Consider the following 14402-nt stretch of genomic DNA (forward strand, 5'->3'; position numbering starts at 1 on the left):
AACAATGGACACAACTAAGTTAAACAATGGACACTACTAAGTTAAATAATGGACACAACCAAGTTAAATAATGGACACAACTAAGTCCAACAATGGACATAACTATGTTAAACAATGGACACTACTAAGTTAAATAATGGACACAACCAAGTTAAACAATGGACACAACTAAGTCCAACAATGAACACAACTAAGTTAAACAATGGACACAACCAAGTTAAATAATGGACACAACTAAGTCCAACAATGGACACAACTATGTTAAACAATGGACACTACTAAGTTAAATAATGGACACAAATATGTTAAACAATGGACACAACCAAGTTAAATAATGGACACAACCAAGTTAAACAATGGACACAACTAAGTCCAACAATGGACACAACTATGTTAAACAATGGACACAACCAAGTTAAATAATGGACACAACCAAGTTAAACAATGGACACAACTAAGTCCAACAATGGACACAACTAAGTTAAACAATGGACACTACTAAGTTAAACAATGGACACAATGTAACACTTGGCCCTCTGAACACTTACCAAATGATTATTTTTGTTGTTGCCACTCATGTTGTTAACTTTGTAACCATACACTCTGTCTTCCCCTCGTAGTAACAAGTTCAAAAGTACACTGTCTTTATTGATTAGACGCGTCTCTGATCCTGTGGACCAACATTGGAACATCATGATCAATTTATCCAGAGTATTTTCCAGGCTTACAAAAAGTCAATATACAATGATCACTGGAAGATTATTTGATGTAAATGTACAAATAAGAATAATGTAATTAAGCTTTTCATTTCTCCTTTCCCGCTGTATAAAAATATATGTCCTCCTCTCTCATTTTATGAAACAACTCACTTAACAAGTTTTGTGAGACCAAGCCATCAAATAATGTCAAGTCTAAAGAAAACAATGTCTAATAGTAAATGTAAACACAAACCTGCTGTACTCTGATTTAAGACTTTATTTTTTTTTTAGCTTGGAAAATAGGTCAACACAATTTCCTATAAATTTCTAGTTTTAGAACTAAATTTTTTTTATAACTAAAACTTAAATTTTTATTAGCAAGTATGCCCCCTCCCCCCCCGATAGTTACAATATTTTTACTTTTTTTTTTTTTTTTACACTATATAATGTAGTTTCTGTACTAGTTTTTGGTAATGCTTTCTATAATAATGTGTGTGAGGTGTGTGTAATTAATCATGCTAATGGAATGAAACTGTTAATCCCACAGGAAGTAAGTGATATAAAAAAGTAACACAAAAATGCACTGATGATAAAGCTCATGATACCAATCTTATCCAATCTCAAAAGTTTTAAGAATAAATACAAATTTCAGAGAGAAAAAAGTAATGCTACAGTATTACAGTTTCCACCTGTTACAGGGAGGCTGTCAGTCTGGACAACCAGGGAACCAGGCTCTAGTCTTGAGACCTTGTTTCGCGGCGGACCATTCTCAAGGCTGTTCATGTCCAGAGGTCTTTTTAACTGCAGGTACATAGTATCAGGTGGTTGCTCTATACTGGCCACAGTGGTACTACCACTCAACATGTCCCGTACACTTTGTTTTGGAGGCTGTGGGACTTCATCGAATAGGGAGTGCTTGGGCTCAAAGACCGACTCTGTTTGTCCAAACAAACTGGTAGATACAATAAAACATTTCATTAACATTAAACTATTAGACTGAAATACAGACATAGTGATATACAGACATAGTAAGTTTCATCGAGAATAGGAGGCTTTGGTTATCAGTGCAAAACTCAATCTCAAAGACAAAGACATAGCACTTGATACAAAAATGAGACTGATGCGCTCCCTTGTCATGGCCACATTGCTAAATGCTTGCGAATCTTGGACGCTGACTAAAGAATTAGAGAGGAGGATCCTAGCAATGGAATTGAGATGCTATTGAAAGATCCTAGGTTTCACATTCAAAGACTGCATTACCAACAAAGAAATTAGAAACAGGATTAATGCAGCAATTCAGCCCCAACTCCACACAATGACCTGCTAACTACTGTAAAAAATCTCAAACTAAAACTCTATGGCCATATCACAAAGTCTTCAGGGAACAGTACCAAGATAAGAAGAAGCAGATAGAAAAAGCAATAGAAAGACGACATAAAAGAATGAAAGACAGGATGGATGGACAGGCCTGTCATTAAAAGAGAACCTAGACTAGACAAAAGAGAAGAATAGAGAAAGACAGTCAACAGATCTTATATATATATATATATATATTTATAGCTTTTATATAGCGCTACTTTCATGCTTATAACATGCTCAGAGCGCTATGGTCCAATCTCATTTGTGGACCAGTGGGAGGGGGTTTCTGGGAGAAGGTTTTCCGTGCTGTTGCTCAGTAAACACAACTCTGCTCAGGTCGGGTGTCGAACCTTGAGCTTCCTTCATAGGTAGTCAAGACAAGCCAAGTTCAAGCGTACTTAGCCTCTCAACCACGCTTCCCACAATCGCATGATGCCTCAACAGTCATATAGATTAAGGGTTAGGTGAAGGTGTGAAGTGAAATGGTTATGTTACAAGAAGAGTTTTGCATAGTCCTAATGACTTCCTAGCTCAACTGGTTGTCTGTTAGCGAGAGAGAACAGGTGGGTTCAGATATCTGATGATCAATATTAACCCCATTTAAAACAAATAGTCACAGAGTGAATTAATAAGCAGCAAAGAAAATTTTAGTATATTTAGAGATGTGCACTACCTACTGGAACAAAATGTTTCATGGGATAGCTTTAGACAGATGTACAAATAGAAGTGCAGAGAATAAGAAGATGCAGGAGAAACAATTAATTCAATAAAAACCATTGATTTATACAGTATCCTTCTAAACAACAATAAATAGTGCTATAGCTAAATTTTAATGACAATAAGTGTTCAACATTGGAGTAAAATTTCTAAAATAAAAAAGAATTAATAATTTAAATATCAAGGCAGCACACTGCTGACTTTATCTGACCACTTACCCAGGGTTGATGTCTGATGTCAGGTTAAATAGAACATTGGATGAAGGCGGTAACAGGCCTAGATCTTCCTCAGCATCCATAGGGATGTACGGTGCCCTCATGTCAAAGTCTATCTCTTCTACATCCTGGTCATTGTCCCCTGCCTTGATAGACTGGAAGAACTGATCCATGGCCTCTACATCTCCAGGGACAGCAAAACTGAGATAGTCACTAGGGCTGGGGATCTAAATATATACAAGTTTATTCGAACCACTGGTTAAGTTGAGACAGCTATTGTTTGTATGGTCTAGAATGACTAAGCCAGACACAGTTACAACTCAAATTTGAGCCTTTGAATGTTATTTGTCAAAAAAAAGTTTTATTAGTTTGGAATTGAGGGCAAGCTCCTAATGCCTTGTTTAAGAAAATTGTTTTTTTCTTATCCTCCTTTAAATGTTAGCCTATTTGTTGGAAACATTAAGTTGGGTTGAATTATAGACACTTGGTAACTTAGAAAAATATGAATAAACTATCAGTTTGTGGGAAAAAAAAGAAGAGTCAGATGTGTCACTACTGCATGAAACTAACTAAGTGTCATATTACCGTATGGAACTAAGTGTCATTACTGTATGGAACTAAGTGTCATTACTGTATGGAACTAAGTGTCATTACTGTATGGAACTAAGTGTCATTACTGTATGGAACTGTCATTACTGTATGGAACTAAGTGTCATTACTGTATGGAACTAAGTGTCATTACTGTATGGAACTAAGTGTCATTACTGTATGGAACTAAGTGTCATTACTGTATGGAACTAAGTGTCATTACTGTATGGAACTAAGTGTCATTACTGTATGGAACTAAGTGCCATTACTGTATGGAACTAAGTGTCATTACTGTATGGAACTAAGTGTCATTACTGTATGGAACTAAGTGTCATTACTGTATGGAACTAAGTGTCATTACTGTATGGAACTAAATGTCAATACTGTAAGGAATTAAGTGTCATTACTGTATGGAACTAAATGTCATTACCATATGGAACTAAGTCACAAAAAGTCATTTAGTGAACTGAATACTTTAAGGTTTATCAGGCTCAGGATTTTAAAATTCTAGACTGCAAACCTATAAATAGATACACTCTTAAAACAAAAAAGAAATATACGCAGGCTAATGGGTAAACAAACAAAAACAAACACATTATATATACATGTCAGTCTATAAGTACTTTTTATCTTCTCTCTGGTTTGTTGTCACAGACTCACCCGTGATGAGGATGTGGAGGACATCAGAGAGGCAGGAGATGCATCTTTCCTGTAGCAAAGGTCAGGGGTTGAAGTTCTTGGCTCCTTCTTTAAAACTGGTGCAGGGGAGAGCAATACTGAAATAAAAACAAATAAATGAGTGATATGAAAGAGAGCCAATGTTTTCCTACACAACCAATACTAGAATTAGGCATAATTGCATTTGTGAATCCATGACACTGGCTTAAGTCAAAATTGCCTTTGTAATCAAAAAAGAATTTAAGACACTGGCTTAAGTCATAATTGCATTAGTCACATTTAGAAATATCACAGACTGGATTTTCTGAAATTCAGAAATGTCACAGATTATTTGGTTGATAAAGTAAATACCATGAGTCATTAAAAAATGAATATCTGCCATATACAACACAGGTATATCTTCGTAATATTCAAGCAATAATCAGCCAGGAAAACTAGCAACTCAAGAATGAAATCTGTTATAAACATGAATGACTAAATGAATGCATCATTACTACTTAATACTAACCATCCCGTCCATAAGTAAATATAAGTGGAACACTCTCATCTCCAGGATTGGGTGCCAAGTAGGACAGATCTTCAGGTTCATCATTGATAACTAAAGTGTAAAAGACAAAGTATGAGAGTTAGCTTGTTGCACATAGCATTCAAATCTTGAAATTCATGTCCTAAAAAAAAATATTAAATGAACAATATAATTTCCAAATTTCAAATAATGCTATACACCCCAGAGGCACAACATATAGTGATAACATGTCTTCTTATTGTTCTCATTCTTATGTTCAGATGAGTAGTTCTATATCTGGGATAACTGCGCAGTGGTGTCCAGATGTGACAGCTCTCCATTTAGTGTTTTTTCTATAGGGATGTTTTTGGGCCAGCGTCTTCTTTGGGCCTCACAATAGAGTATGCAGCTTTGAAGAACAGGTTAAGCATTCTCTGGTGACGCTCCACAAAGGTGAATTTCACTAGTCTTGTTTTTAGCTTCTGGAACATGTGTTGACTCAATCTGTTTTGAGTTGAAATATTGTATGTATGTATCATATTGGAACAGCTTGTAATAGGCATGGTGTTTCTTGAAATCTGGCTGAGATGTCTCCATTTCTTGTTTGTTCTCTATAAAGTCTCTTGACACTCTCTAGTTTTTCTTCATTTCTTTTGGGTAGAGAGTAACATTTTTGGTGGTTTAGTCATTCTCCCATTTTTGGCCAATGTGTCTGCTTTTTCATTGCCTTCTATTTTAATGTTTGCAGGTATCCATCCATTGAAGAACACTTGCCTTGCTGTAGAGTGTTACAAGAGCTGCCCTGACAAGTCTATTATAGGAAGCATCATTGTTTTTCAGGCCTAACAGACTGCCTCAGGAAAGAAGACAATCTGGCTGTTCGGCATGCTTGGGTGGTTGAAGCATGATATTTGCTATCTCTAATACTCCTCTTTCTGCTCTGCAGCTCTCTGAGAGATCACCAGCTGCAATGCACTTTCACAGTCTTTCTCCATGGGGCCATTCCATTAGATATGTCAGCTCCTCCCTTTGTGTTTGGATCCTTGAGATGATACAGTGTCTCTTAGCTTCTAAGACTTACAATAATTGACTTGGCATGTTTATATTTACAAAGAAGATTATTTATTGAATAACAAAAGCAGAGACTCAAGAGAATCTAGGACAAATTACAAGTACAAAATTTAATGAACTTTAAAGACTCTTTTAACAAATCTTTTAAGTCAAAGTCAGAAATAAAACAAAGATGAAGACTCACAAAGCCAGTTCTATCATGTGAATGACTAGGTTGAACAATAGATCACAAATACTGAAGATAGAGTATTAAACAGGCACAACAGTATTTAAGTTTAGTAGTTGCTTGTCAAGCAAGCAGGTCATTACTTACAGGTCATTGTGCTTTTCAGTTCTGGAGGAATAAAGTAGCCTGTGTCCATTTCTTTAGTCTTAGGGATGAAAATGTTCTCAGTACTCAGCTCCACTTTGGGTGGCATGAAAATGTTCTCAGTACTAAGTTCTACTTTTTGTGGCATGAACATGTTCTCAGGGGTCAGTTCCAGTTTTGCTGGAAGTACATCAGCCTGCTTGGCCTTGGCTTCAGAGTTGTGTTGTACATGGGACAGGATAGCCCCTTTCTCTTCTATACAACTGAAATTTCACAAGTGTGGATAATTAGGTGGGTTTGGAGGCTGACGCATGAGAAATGAAATATGTGTTTCATTGTTATTGTAATAGGATCAAATAATATAATAATAAAAAATCAGCTTCAAGAACACTAACACTTAACCTTAAGTATCATTGAAAGAGGTTATGTTGAATTCATGCTCTAATGTAAGACCTTATTTGATGTTCTTCTATCAAGATTGGTGGAGTTATTATCAAACAAAGCAGGGCCTGGCACAAGATAATCTGGATTGAGGTTATCTAGAACTTAATGTATATCCTTGAGAGAAATCACTGGCAACAAAACATCCTATGTATGTTGATGGCTTTAAAACTCTGCTTGACTACTCATTATTGACCACCTCTAAATCAGTAGTTTACTAAAAAGTAGATCAAGAACTATATCATAAAACTTATGCAACCTATTATATGAATACATCATAAGAAAGCCTCTGACTAGAAACAATAGTGCCACAATCTAAGAGATCCTGTTGGAGGCTTGATCTAACTGGGCCCTAATTCAAGGGGTTGGGATCCACTACTCTAAAAATCAGTCCAAGATATACAAATTGGAATTGATAACTTTATCCAAAATCAGACTGATGCGCTCCCTGGTCATGGCCACATTCTTATATGCTTGCCAGTCTTGGACATTGACAGCAGAACAAAAGAGAACGATCCTAGCAATGGAATTGAGATGCTTAAGAAAGATCGGAGGTATTACATTTAAAGACAGAATCACAAAAAACAGATTAGAGACATGGTTATTACAGCCATTGGACCCCATGATGACCTGCTAACTACTGTTAAAAAAACACTAATTAAAATTCTATGACCATATTACAATGTCCTCAGGGCTCGCAGAGAGTCTACCTTCAGGGAACAGTACCAGGAAAAAGAAAAAGAGGCAGATGGGAAGACAAAATAAAAAAAATGGACAGGCCTGCCATTGAAAGAGGTAGGTTCTATCCAAAGCAAAAGACAGCGAGTAATGGAGAAAAACAATTGACAAATCTTGTGTGGTGCCACAACTGTCCAACAAAGGGATAGGTGAAAGTGAACTTTTTCCATTAGAACTTCCTAATTAAAATTCAAATAATGTAAGTGGATGATGATATTTGTACAGCATCCAAGTGACTGTAGGTCAGGTTCCTAACAATATGGTTCATTCATTTTAAATGTGAATTGTTTTACCACTGACCATACACTCTCCAGCTTGACCCTAACTTCATGAATTCCAATACCACAAAAAACCTCACTCTTCTGCTTACCTTAGGACATAGTGCACACACACAACCCACTGGGGCTTCTGTGTCCTACTGTTATTGATGATGGTTGCCTGGGTGATAACCCATATATAGCCACCCTCTTTGGCTAGAAACCTGTATGCTCCAGTCATTGTTTGACCCTTGGCAAATACTAGAAAGAGAAAACAACTCATTTATTGTTAGCTTAGCGAGACTTGTAAATAAAGAGTTCTCTTTTCCTTAAAAAACAACAACAAATGAGCAGGTTATATAGAGTTATCTTTCTTAAACATTACCCATTAGTTTGTTGTTTTTACCTCCAAAAAAGCAAAACAACTTGCACAAAATGTTTTATATATTTTACTTAAAGCTTCATTCACAGTCTTAAAAAAAACAACCTATTTTCACATCATACTGTTATCATGTAAAGTTGAACAAAAAAAGAAAAGCCCACTAAAATATGAAAAAAAAAAAAATGTATTTAAAAATAATACATATGTAATATATAGGTAATGTGTGCCAACAAATGTGACTGGAGCCCTAGTTCTAGAACAAACTCAATCAATGTCCATGTGTTTAAATGAATCCCAACAGCAACCACCAGATTTCTCAACCAAAGGAACTTGTAATGTTTCCAACAGAAGCCAGATAAGAACTGGACAAAAGTTTTTGTTTTTTTTTTTATTTTTGCTAATCATAATGAGGTTAGAGAAATATACTCTTAACAAGGAAAAGGTAATTGAATTGGTGCAAAAAAAATAAAAAAAAGAATTCCTTAATTGATGAGAAGACAAATTGCATAAAAACCCCAACGAGCCTGATATTGTTTCATTTTGCAAAATGAGTCTCAATTAAATATACATTTTTAGGTGTAAAGATGTCTAAATGTTTCAGGTGTAAAGATGTATGTGCTTTAGGTGTAAAGATGCATGTGTTTTAGTGTAAAGATGTCTAAATGTTTTAGGTGTAAAGATGTCCATGTTTCCATGGCAAAGAGTTGTTGATATCACCCGGCAGCAAACAACGGATCAAATTTTGCTTTAGCCAACCAATATCCAGTGCCCATAAGAGTTAAAGAAAATATAGACTGAAGATCAAAGAGACTTGTGTCTCAAGCTTTCTTCAGACTTGAGGCAGGCAGCAGTCACAATGTTCCTTGCAGTATTTACATCTAGTTCCAATGAACCTCACAGGTAAAGGTATACTAGTTCAATTACTTCTCAAGTTTCATTCAATGAACATAAAATGTACAAAGTAATTCAAGCAACAAAGCTGGGGTATCATAACAAAAGTTATTCATGTAGTTGACACTTTAAACTAGTAGATGACAAAAAAAAAAAAACAACCCCAAAAAACTTACAATCTTTGAAAGCTTTGTCAATGACATCAGAATCCAGTGCATGATGGAAGTCATACATTGATTGGCCAATCATCTCATCACTGTTATAGCCTGCCAACTCTTCAATTCTGAAAGCGTAGGTCAAATTTATAAAAGGTACATCCCCACCTTTTATCTTGTCTGCTACCAGACATGATGGCATAGCAACCAAAGTTCAAATAGGCACAGAAATCTATTTAATCATCTTCTGCCATGAACCATAGAAATTGTATAAACATATATAATAAGAAATGCCAACTACTCTTAATATATGAAACTTCGGATGACATTCAACCACGTTTTAAGGTTGTCTAGATAAGTTATGTTATCATGCAGGGCTAAAAATACATATTTATTGAAATGTGTTGTTTTTTTCTTCAAAAAAAAAAAAATCAAATAAAAAAAAAAAAAATTAAATTTCATTAAAAAACAAATGAACAATTTTAAGTTGAGTAAGCAAGTAGCCTATTATATGTGTAAAGCACCTAAAAATCATACAAGTAATGGAATAGGTAGATGGAATAGAAATAGGCCGAAAACAATAAGAATACATAAATCTATATTTTTTAGATAAAAAAAACAACACCAAAAGTCAAAACCTTTTTAAAGCATTTTGTGTGTGATTACTATCTCCTGTTTAAAAAAAACCCATTCAACTGTCTATCCACGCTGTTATTGATTGAAAATTATTTTGTTAGTTTTTTTCTTTTCATTCTAAATATTATTTTCTGGATCTCAGCCTTTGAAATCTCTCAAGCAAAAAGGTTTTATTAATTAATTTTTATCAACTTCTGATAAATAAAACTAGGAACTAATAACCATTCCAAACTATTGAATGAGTCAGAATCATTTGTAAATTTTTTTTATTTTTTTTTTTTCTCTTTAGAGTAATATTTTGGTGTATGTACACAAATTGAATCAATACTTTTGTGAAATTATGGGCATGCCTTGACCTCACACCTGAACAAAACTCGGACTTGAACTCACACCTACTAACCTTTCATCACAAAATGTGAAGTGCATGTCCATACTGTGCTTAGACAGGAAAGTCTTGCTGTCCAGGGGGACCTCTATGTTCACTGGGTGGGGGATGGGCTCGGCAATGCCTACCAGGTAAGGGACAGCAGGACAGGAGTTCTCCAGGGTCAGGTCAACAATGTCTGCCTCTTTAGTGACCAAACGTCCAGTACATCTCATAACCTACAAGGAGAAAGTCACAAGAGAGATTTAAACTCAAGCCATAAAGAAAAATTAAACCTATTCCATGGATGTTAATTGGAGACAGTATTCTGTAGTTTTCATCATTCAGTTATGGTTACGTATCTAGTAACAGTTAAAAGGTTCCCTTGTCAGACCTTGTGGTCTATAGGGAAGATGATGTAAAGGTCATCTGGTTTTGTGGCCTACGGTTAACGAGGGTGTTATGTGGCCCGCACAACGACCAACCGCTTTTACTTTTCCCCAACTAATGTCAGGCACCCATTAGAGCTGGGTGGACCGAGGCTCCTGAAGAACCCGAAATAAAAAATCCCATGATTCGAACCCTGTGTCAGAAGCCAAGCGCTTTAACACTCTGTCACTGCGCCTCACTACATCTAGTACTTCAATGAAAAATCTCCAATTCTTTTATAGTTTTGAAAAAGACATATTTTATCATTTTCAAGGTGCAATATTAGGCCAAGATCAAATGAATCATGAAAATGTCGATATATTTTTATTGGCACTAAAAAATGTTAACAATTACCCGCTTCTTCCCCCCTTTTCACATACACACCTTTGAACAAGTCAGTTAGCAAAAAAAAATAAAAAATCCATATTTCTGTGCAATTAATTTGAGCTTTAGACAAATGTTAAGAAAAATATTTGAATTCCACATTTCCTTAGCATTAAGGATATGCACTTTTAAACTAATGATCATGGTTTTTAGACATTTCTCACTACTGTAAAATAGGACCAAATGCAAAGATGAGCTGAGATGGGTGAGTTGAAGGGGCAGGGTAATAATGACTTTATGACAGGTACCGACCTTGAAAGTTGCAGACTTCAAGTTGACATTTCGGCCTTTGGCTGTGAGAGTGCATTTCATCCGCAGAAAGAATATCTTGTTTTCAGGTTGAGAAGAGCTCTTTTGCTGAGAGGCTTGCTTGTTGGTGAGTATCTCTTTGATCTCATCATGGTCACACGGGTGAGTGAACTCGTAAACACTCTGACCCATTAACTCAATCTGCCATGGAGTAAACAACATTCAACATAGAGATATCTAACAAAGATATTTTTTTCAGAAGTAGGTCATATGTCTGGGTTCAAAATCCTGATTGGATAAAAGCAGCTTTTAACTATTTTTATTTGACAAAATGTTTCTAAGTCTACATCAAACAAAATAGCAGCACTACAATGTCTTGCTTATGAGAGTCACTAATCTAAATTACTTTCTTTTTAATTTTGTTTCATTAGACAAGCAATATTTTTTTTCTGTCAGCAGTAATTGTAAAGCAGCAGAGTGTCTAAGAGTTAATTAGCAAACTTAATTTTCTAGCAACAATCTGTAGACATTTGATGATGGACAACAATCATTTCAAAGAAGATATTTTGAAATTTGATATTTTTGGCACATCAGCACAATTTAGGCCATATCATGCCCATAATCCTTCAAGGGTCATTTTCCCTCAAGAGCTAAATCTCACACAGCCAAGTTTTTCAAAGTAGAAAAGCAAGAACAAAAAAATGGTAAGAAAAAAATTCTGTCTGGTTTTGAGAGAATGGAGAAAATGTTTGAATCACTGGTTCTAAATGGACCTGGCAGATTAGTAGAGGATTGGATATCTAAATGGTACTTGTGAGATAAACTTAACACACATGCACCAAAGTGTGGCACTGTCATGCTACAACAAGAGTCTTCATCTTGTCAGCAGATATAAAAAAAACAATATACATGAAATGTTGATTTGTTTGAACTATCAAATCCAATGAATAGATTGACTTGTAACATGATCAAGGTCAATAATAACAAAAATAAAAAGTAGGAAATTTAAGGAAAAGAGATCAAAATTACACTAAGATTTGTTGGTTCTAGTCCAGTAATGATAGGTGGTCCTCAGCCAATGACATGTACTTAGTGGAACTTTTGATAGTGGTCATGATAAGAACTATCAAATACATTTGCTACTTGGTTCCTGTCCAATAATTATATATACAGTGTAGGTTGTCCTGGAGGTTGAGCCAGCTGACTAATCTACAAAGGACAAAATGGTCAAGAAGTACCTGCTGGAGGCCCAGATATTTAGTCACATTCTCTGTCAGGTACACTATGTCGCCCTCAGGGGACAGGATAAAGGCAAATCCTTCCAAAGCTTTTTGGCACAAGTGGTCCAGCTTCTCTCCCTTAGCATTTTTACAGTTTTTAGCCTCTGAAAACAAAAAGAAACTGCTAATGAATGGAAGCCAATAAAAGCAATCTATAGACATTTGTCTTCACTTCTGAACTTGAAGGATTAGTCTAGCATTTCACATGACCATGCATCCACCCAGTTCAAGTTGCCACCAACAAATGGAGCTCAATATTAGGATTAACCAATTAAATTCCATTTAACTAGGATTTTTGGAAACACTCTAGTGTTCTTCTAGCTATCATTTGTTTTAAAACAATAAAATGCACTTTATAATTGCCATTCCCAAGCACACCTTTCTTGCCTATGGCATACTCACTGCAGAGGCCCTACTAAGTACTTTAGAAATTGTAAAGCTAAGTGGTGAAATAATAAATATAGTATGTCCTATTCTATGAGCATTTTAGAGAACAAAATTTGTTTAAATGAGAGACAATTGGTGAAATAAATATGGTAGCTGCCAGTATGAATGCAAGTATTTGCAACATGTATACATTCTACTTTAAGAGCAATAAAATGTAAAATCATATTAAGCTGGCCTATGTACTGAGGCTTGTGTACTGAGGTCTGTGTACTGAGGCCTATGTACAGAGGCCTGTGTACTGAGGTCCTGAGACCCCATGCTTGAGAGTCATGAAGAGCAGCAGCAAGAAAGTAGGGTGACCTGGGAGCCACTATATTCCCTTCCTGACATAAGGAGTGCATATATAATGCCTTTGCTTATTCCTACACCAGCCTATGACAGCAGTTTTGTTTGTAATCATCTTAGTTATCAAGATATAAAACTGGGTTTCATAGCACTGCAATAGTTTTTAAAATGTTCTTCAGGAGTGTTTCACCTCCCTTGAGGTGTTTTTGCTTTAAAGCTTTATTTTTTTTTTTAACTTCAAGAAAATAGTTTTCTTTAAAATTTCACCTCAGCCTCAGACGAAGTTAATCTTTATGCTTAACCTTATTAAATAGGATACACTGAAACTGGAAGCCATTACCAACGTTGTAAAGAGATGGATATTTTTAATATATCAAATTCAGACCTGACTGTAAAACTAAAAGATAAGAGAAAGATTGTTTCTAGGGAAACATTTCTAGCAATATATATATATATATATATATATATATATATATATATATATATATATATATATATATATATATATATATATATATATATATATATATATATATATATATATATATATATATGTGTGTGTGTGTGTGTGTATTTGAGGGGAAGAACTTCACATTAACAACAATATCTCTCAATGATGTAGTGTTATTTCCCTTTTTATATCAAACAAAATAATTAATTGACAATAATTAATTGAGTAATTGGTTAATTCATTGATTGATTCATGTTTTGTTAGGTACCAGAAATAACTGTTTAAAGTTTCAACTTGATCTAAGAATGGGTGTGGGAGAAATAACATGTACAACCATCAAAGGGGCCAAAATCCCACATATTTAGCCATATATCTGAATACTGAAGAATTAATTTCCCTCGATGGTATCAAACCAAATAATTAATTACCAGTAATTAATTAGTTGGTTAATTTTTTTTATTGATGTATTATCTTAACCAATGTGTAATTCAGCACTGTTTCAACTTAATCCAAGAATGGTTGTGAGAGAAATAACTTATTCCAAGTTTGTACCAGACAGACAGCGCGTGAGTTGATATAGGTTTTGTAAAAAATGTGACACAAGTTCAGAATTCAGAGGAAACTATTTCTCAAGTGTTTCCATCTGCATATATTTATATTTGTTTTTTTTTCCCCTGTAGGGTTGAAAGCTGCTTTAAAAGCGTACAAAGTGAGGCTGACAATTAGACACCTTGTTGGAGTCTGGACAAACCTAAAAAGGTGGAGGACACCAGCAACTGACCTTACTTGCGCTGTAACCTACTTTAGACATTATAAACACAACTGTAATTGCCTGCACCAAGAGGTCACGCGTCTGCGCTCACGATTGACCC

At 35.2% G+C, this 14402-nt stretch overlaps 1 protein-coding gene across 4 annotated transcripts in view; it reads right to left on the minus strand.

Annotated features, from left to right (window-relative positions):
• The window catches only part of LOC106066304 (hypoxia-inducible factor 1-alpha-like), a 66480-nt gene that overhangs the window by 2983 nt on the left and 49095 nt on the right, over positions 1-14402 (minus strand). For all 4 annotated transcript variants that reach the window (XM_056023255.1, XM_056023257.1, XM_056023258.1 and 1 more), the window contains 11 exons: positions 12306-12451; positions 11071-11268; positions 10042-10244; positions 9027-9133; positions 7691-7838; positions 6145-6404; positions 4764-4853; positions 4238-4353; positions 2993-3216; positions 1388-1650; positions 549-670 (listed from right to left, as the gene is read on the minus strand). In XM_056023255.1, coding sequence (XP_055879230.1) covers positions 549-670; positions 1388-1650; positions 2993-3216; positions 4238-4353; positions 4764-4853; positions 6145-6404; positions 7691-7838; positions 9027-9133; positions 10042-10244; positions 11071-11268; positions 12306-12451 — 1877 coding nt within the window. The remainder of the gene's footprint in view (positions 1-548; positions 671-1387; positions 1651-2992; positions 3217-4237; positions 4354-4763; positions 4854-6144; positions 6405-7690; positions 7839-9026; positions 9134-10041; positions 10245-11070; positions 11269-12305; positions 12452-14402) is intronic.

The sequence above is a fragment of the Biomphalaria glabrata genome, chromosome 3, assembly GCF_947242115.1.
Source record: "Biomphalaria glabrata chromosome 3, xgBioGlab47.1, whole genome shotgun sequence".
Taxonomy (NCBI): Eukaryota; Metazoa; Mollusca; class Gastropoda; family Planorbidae; genus Biomphalaria; species Biomphalaria glabrata.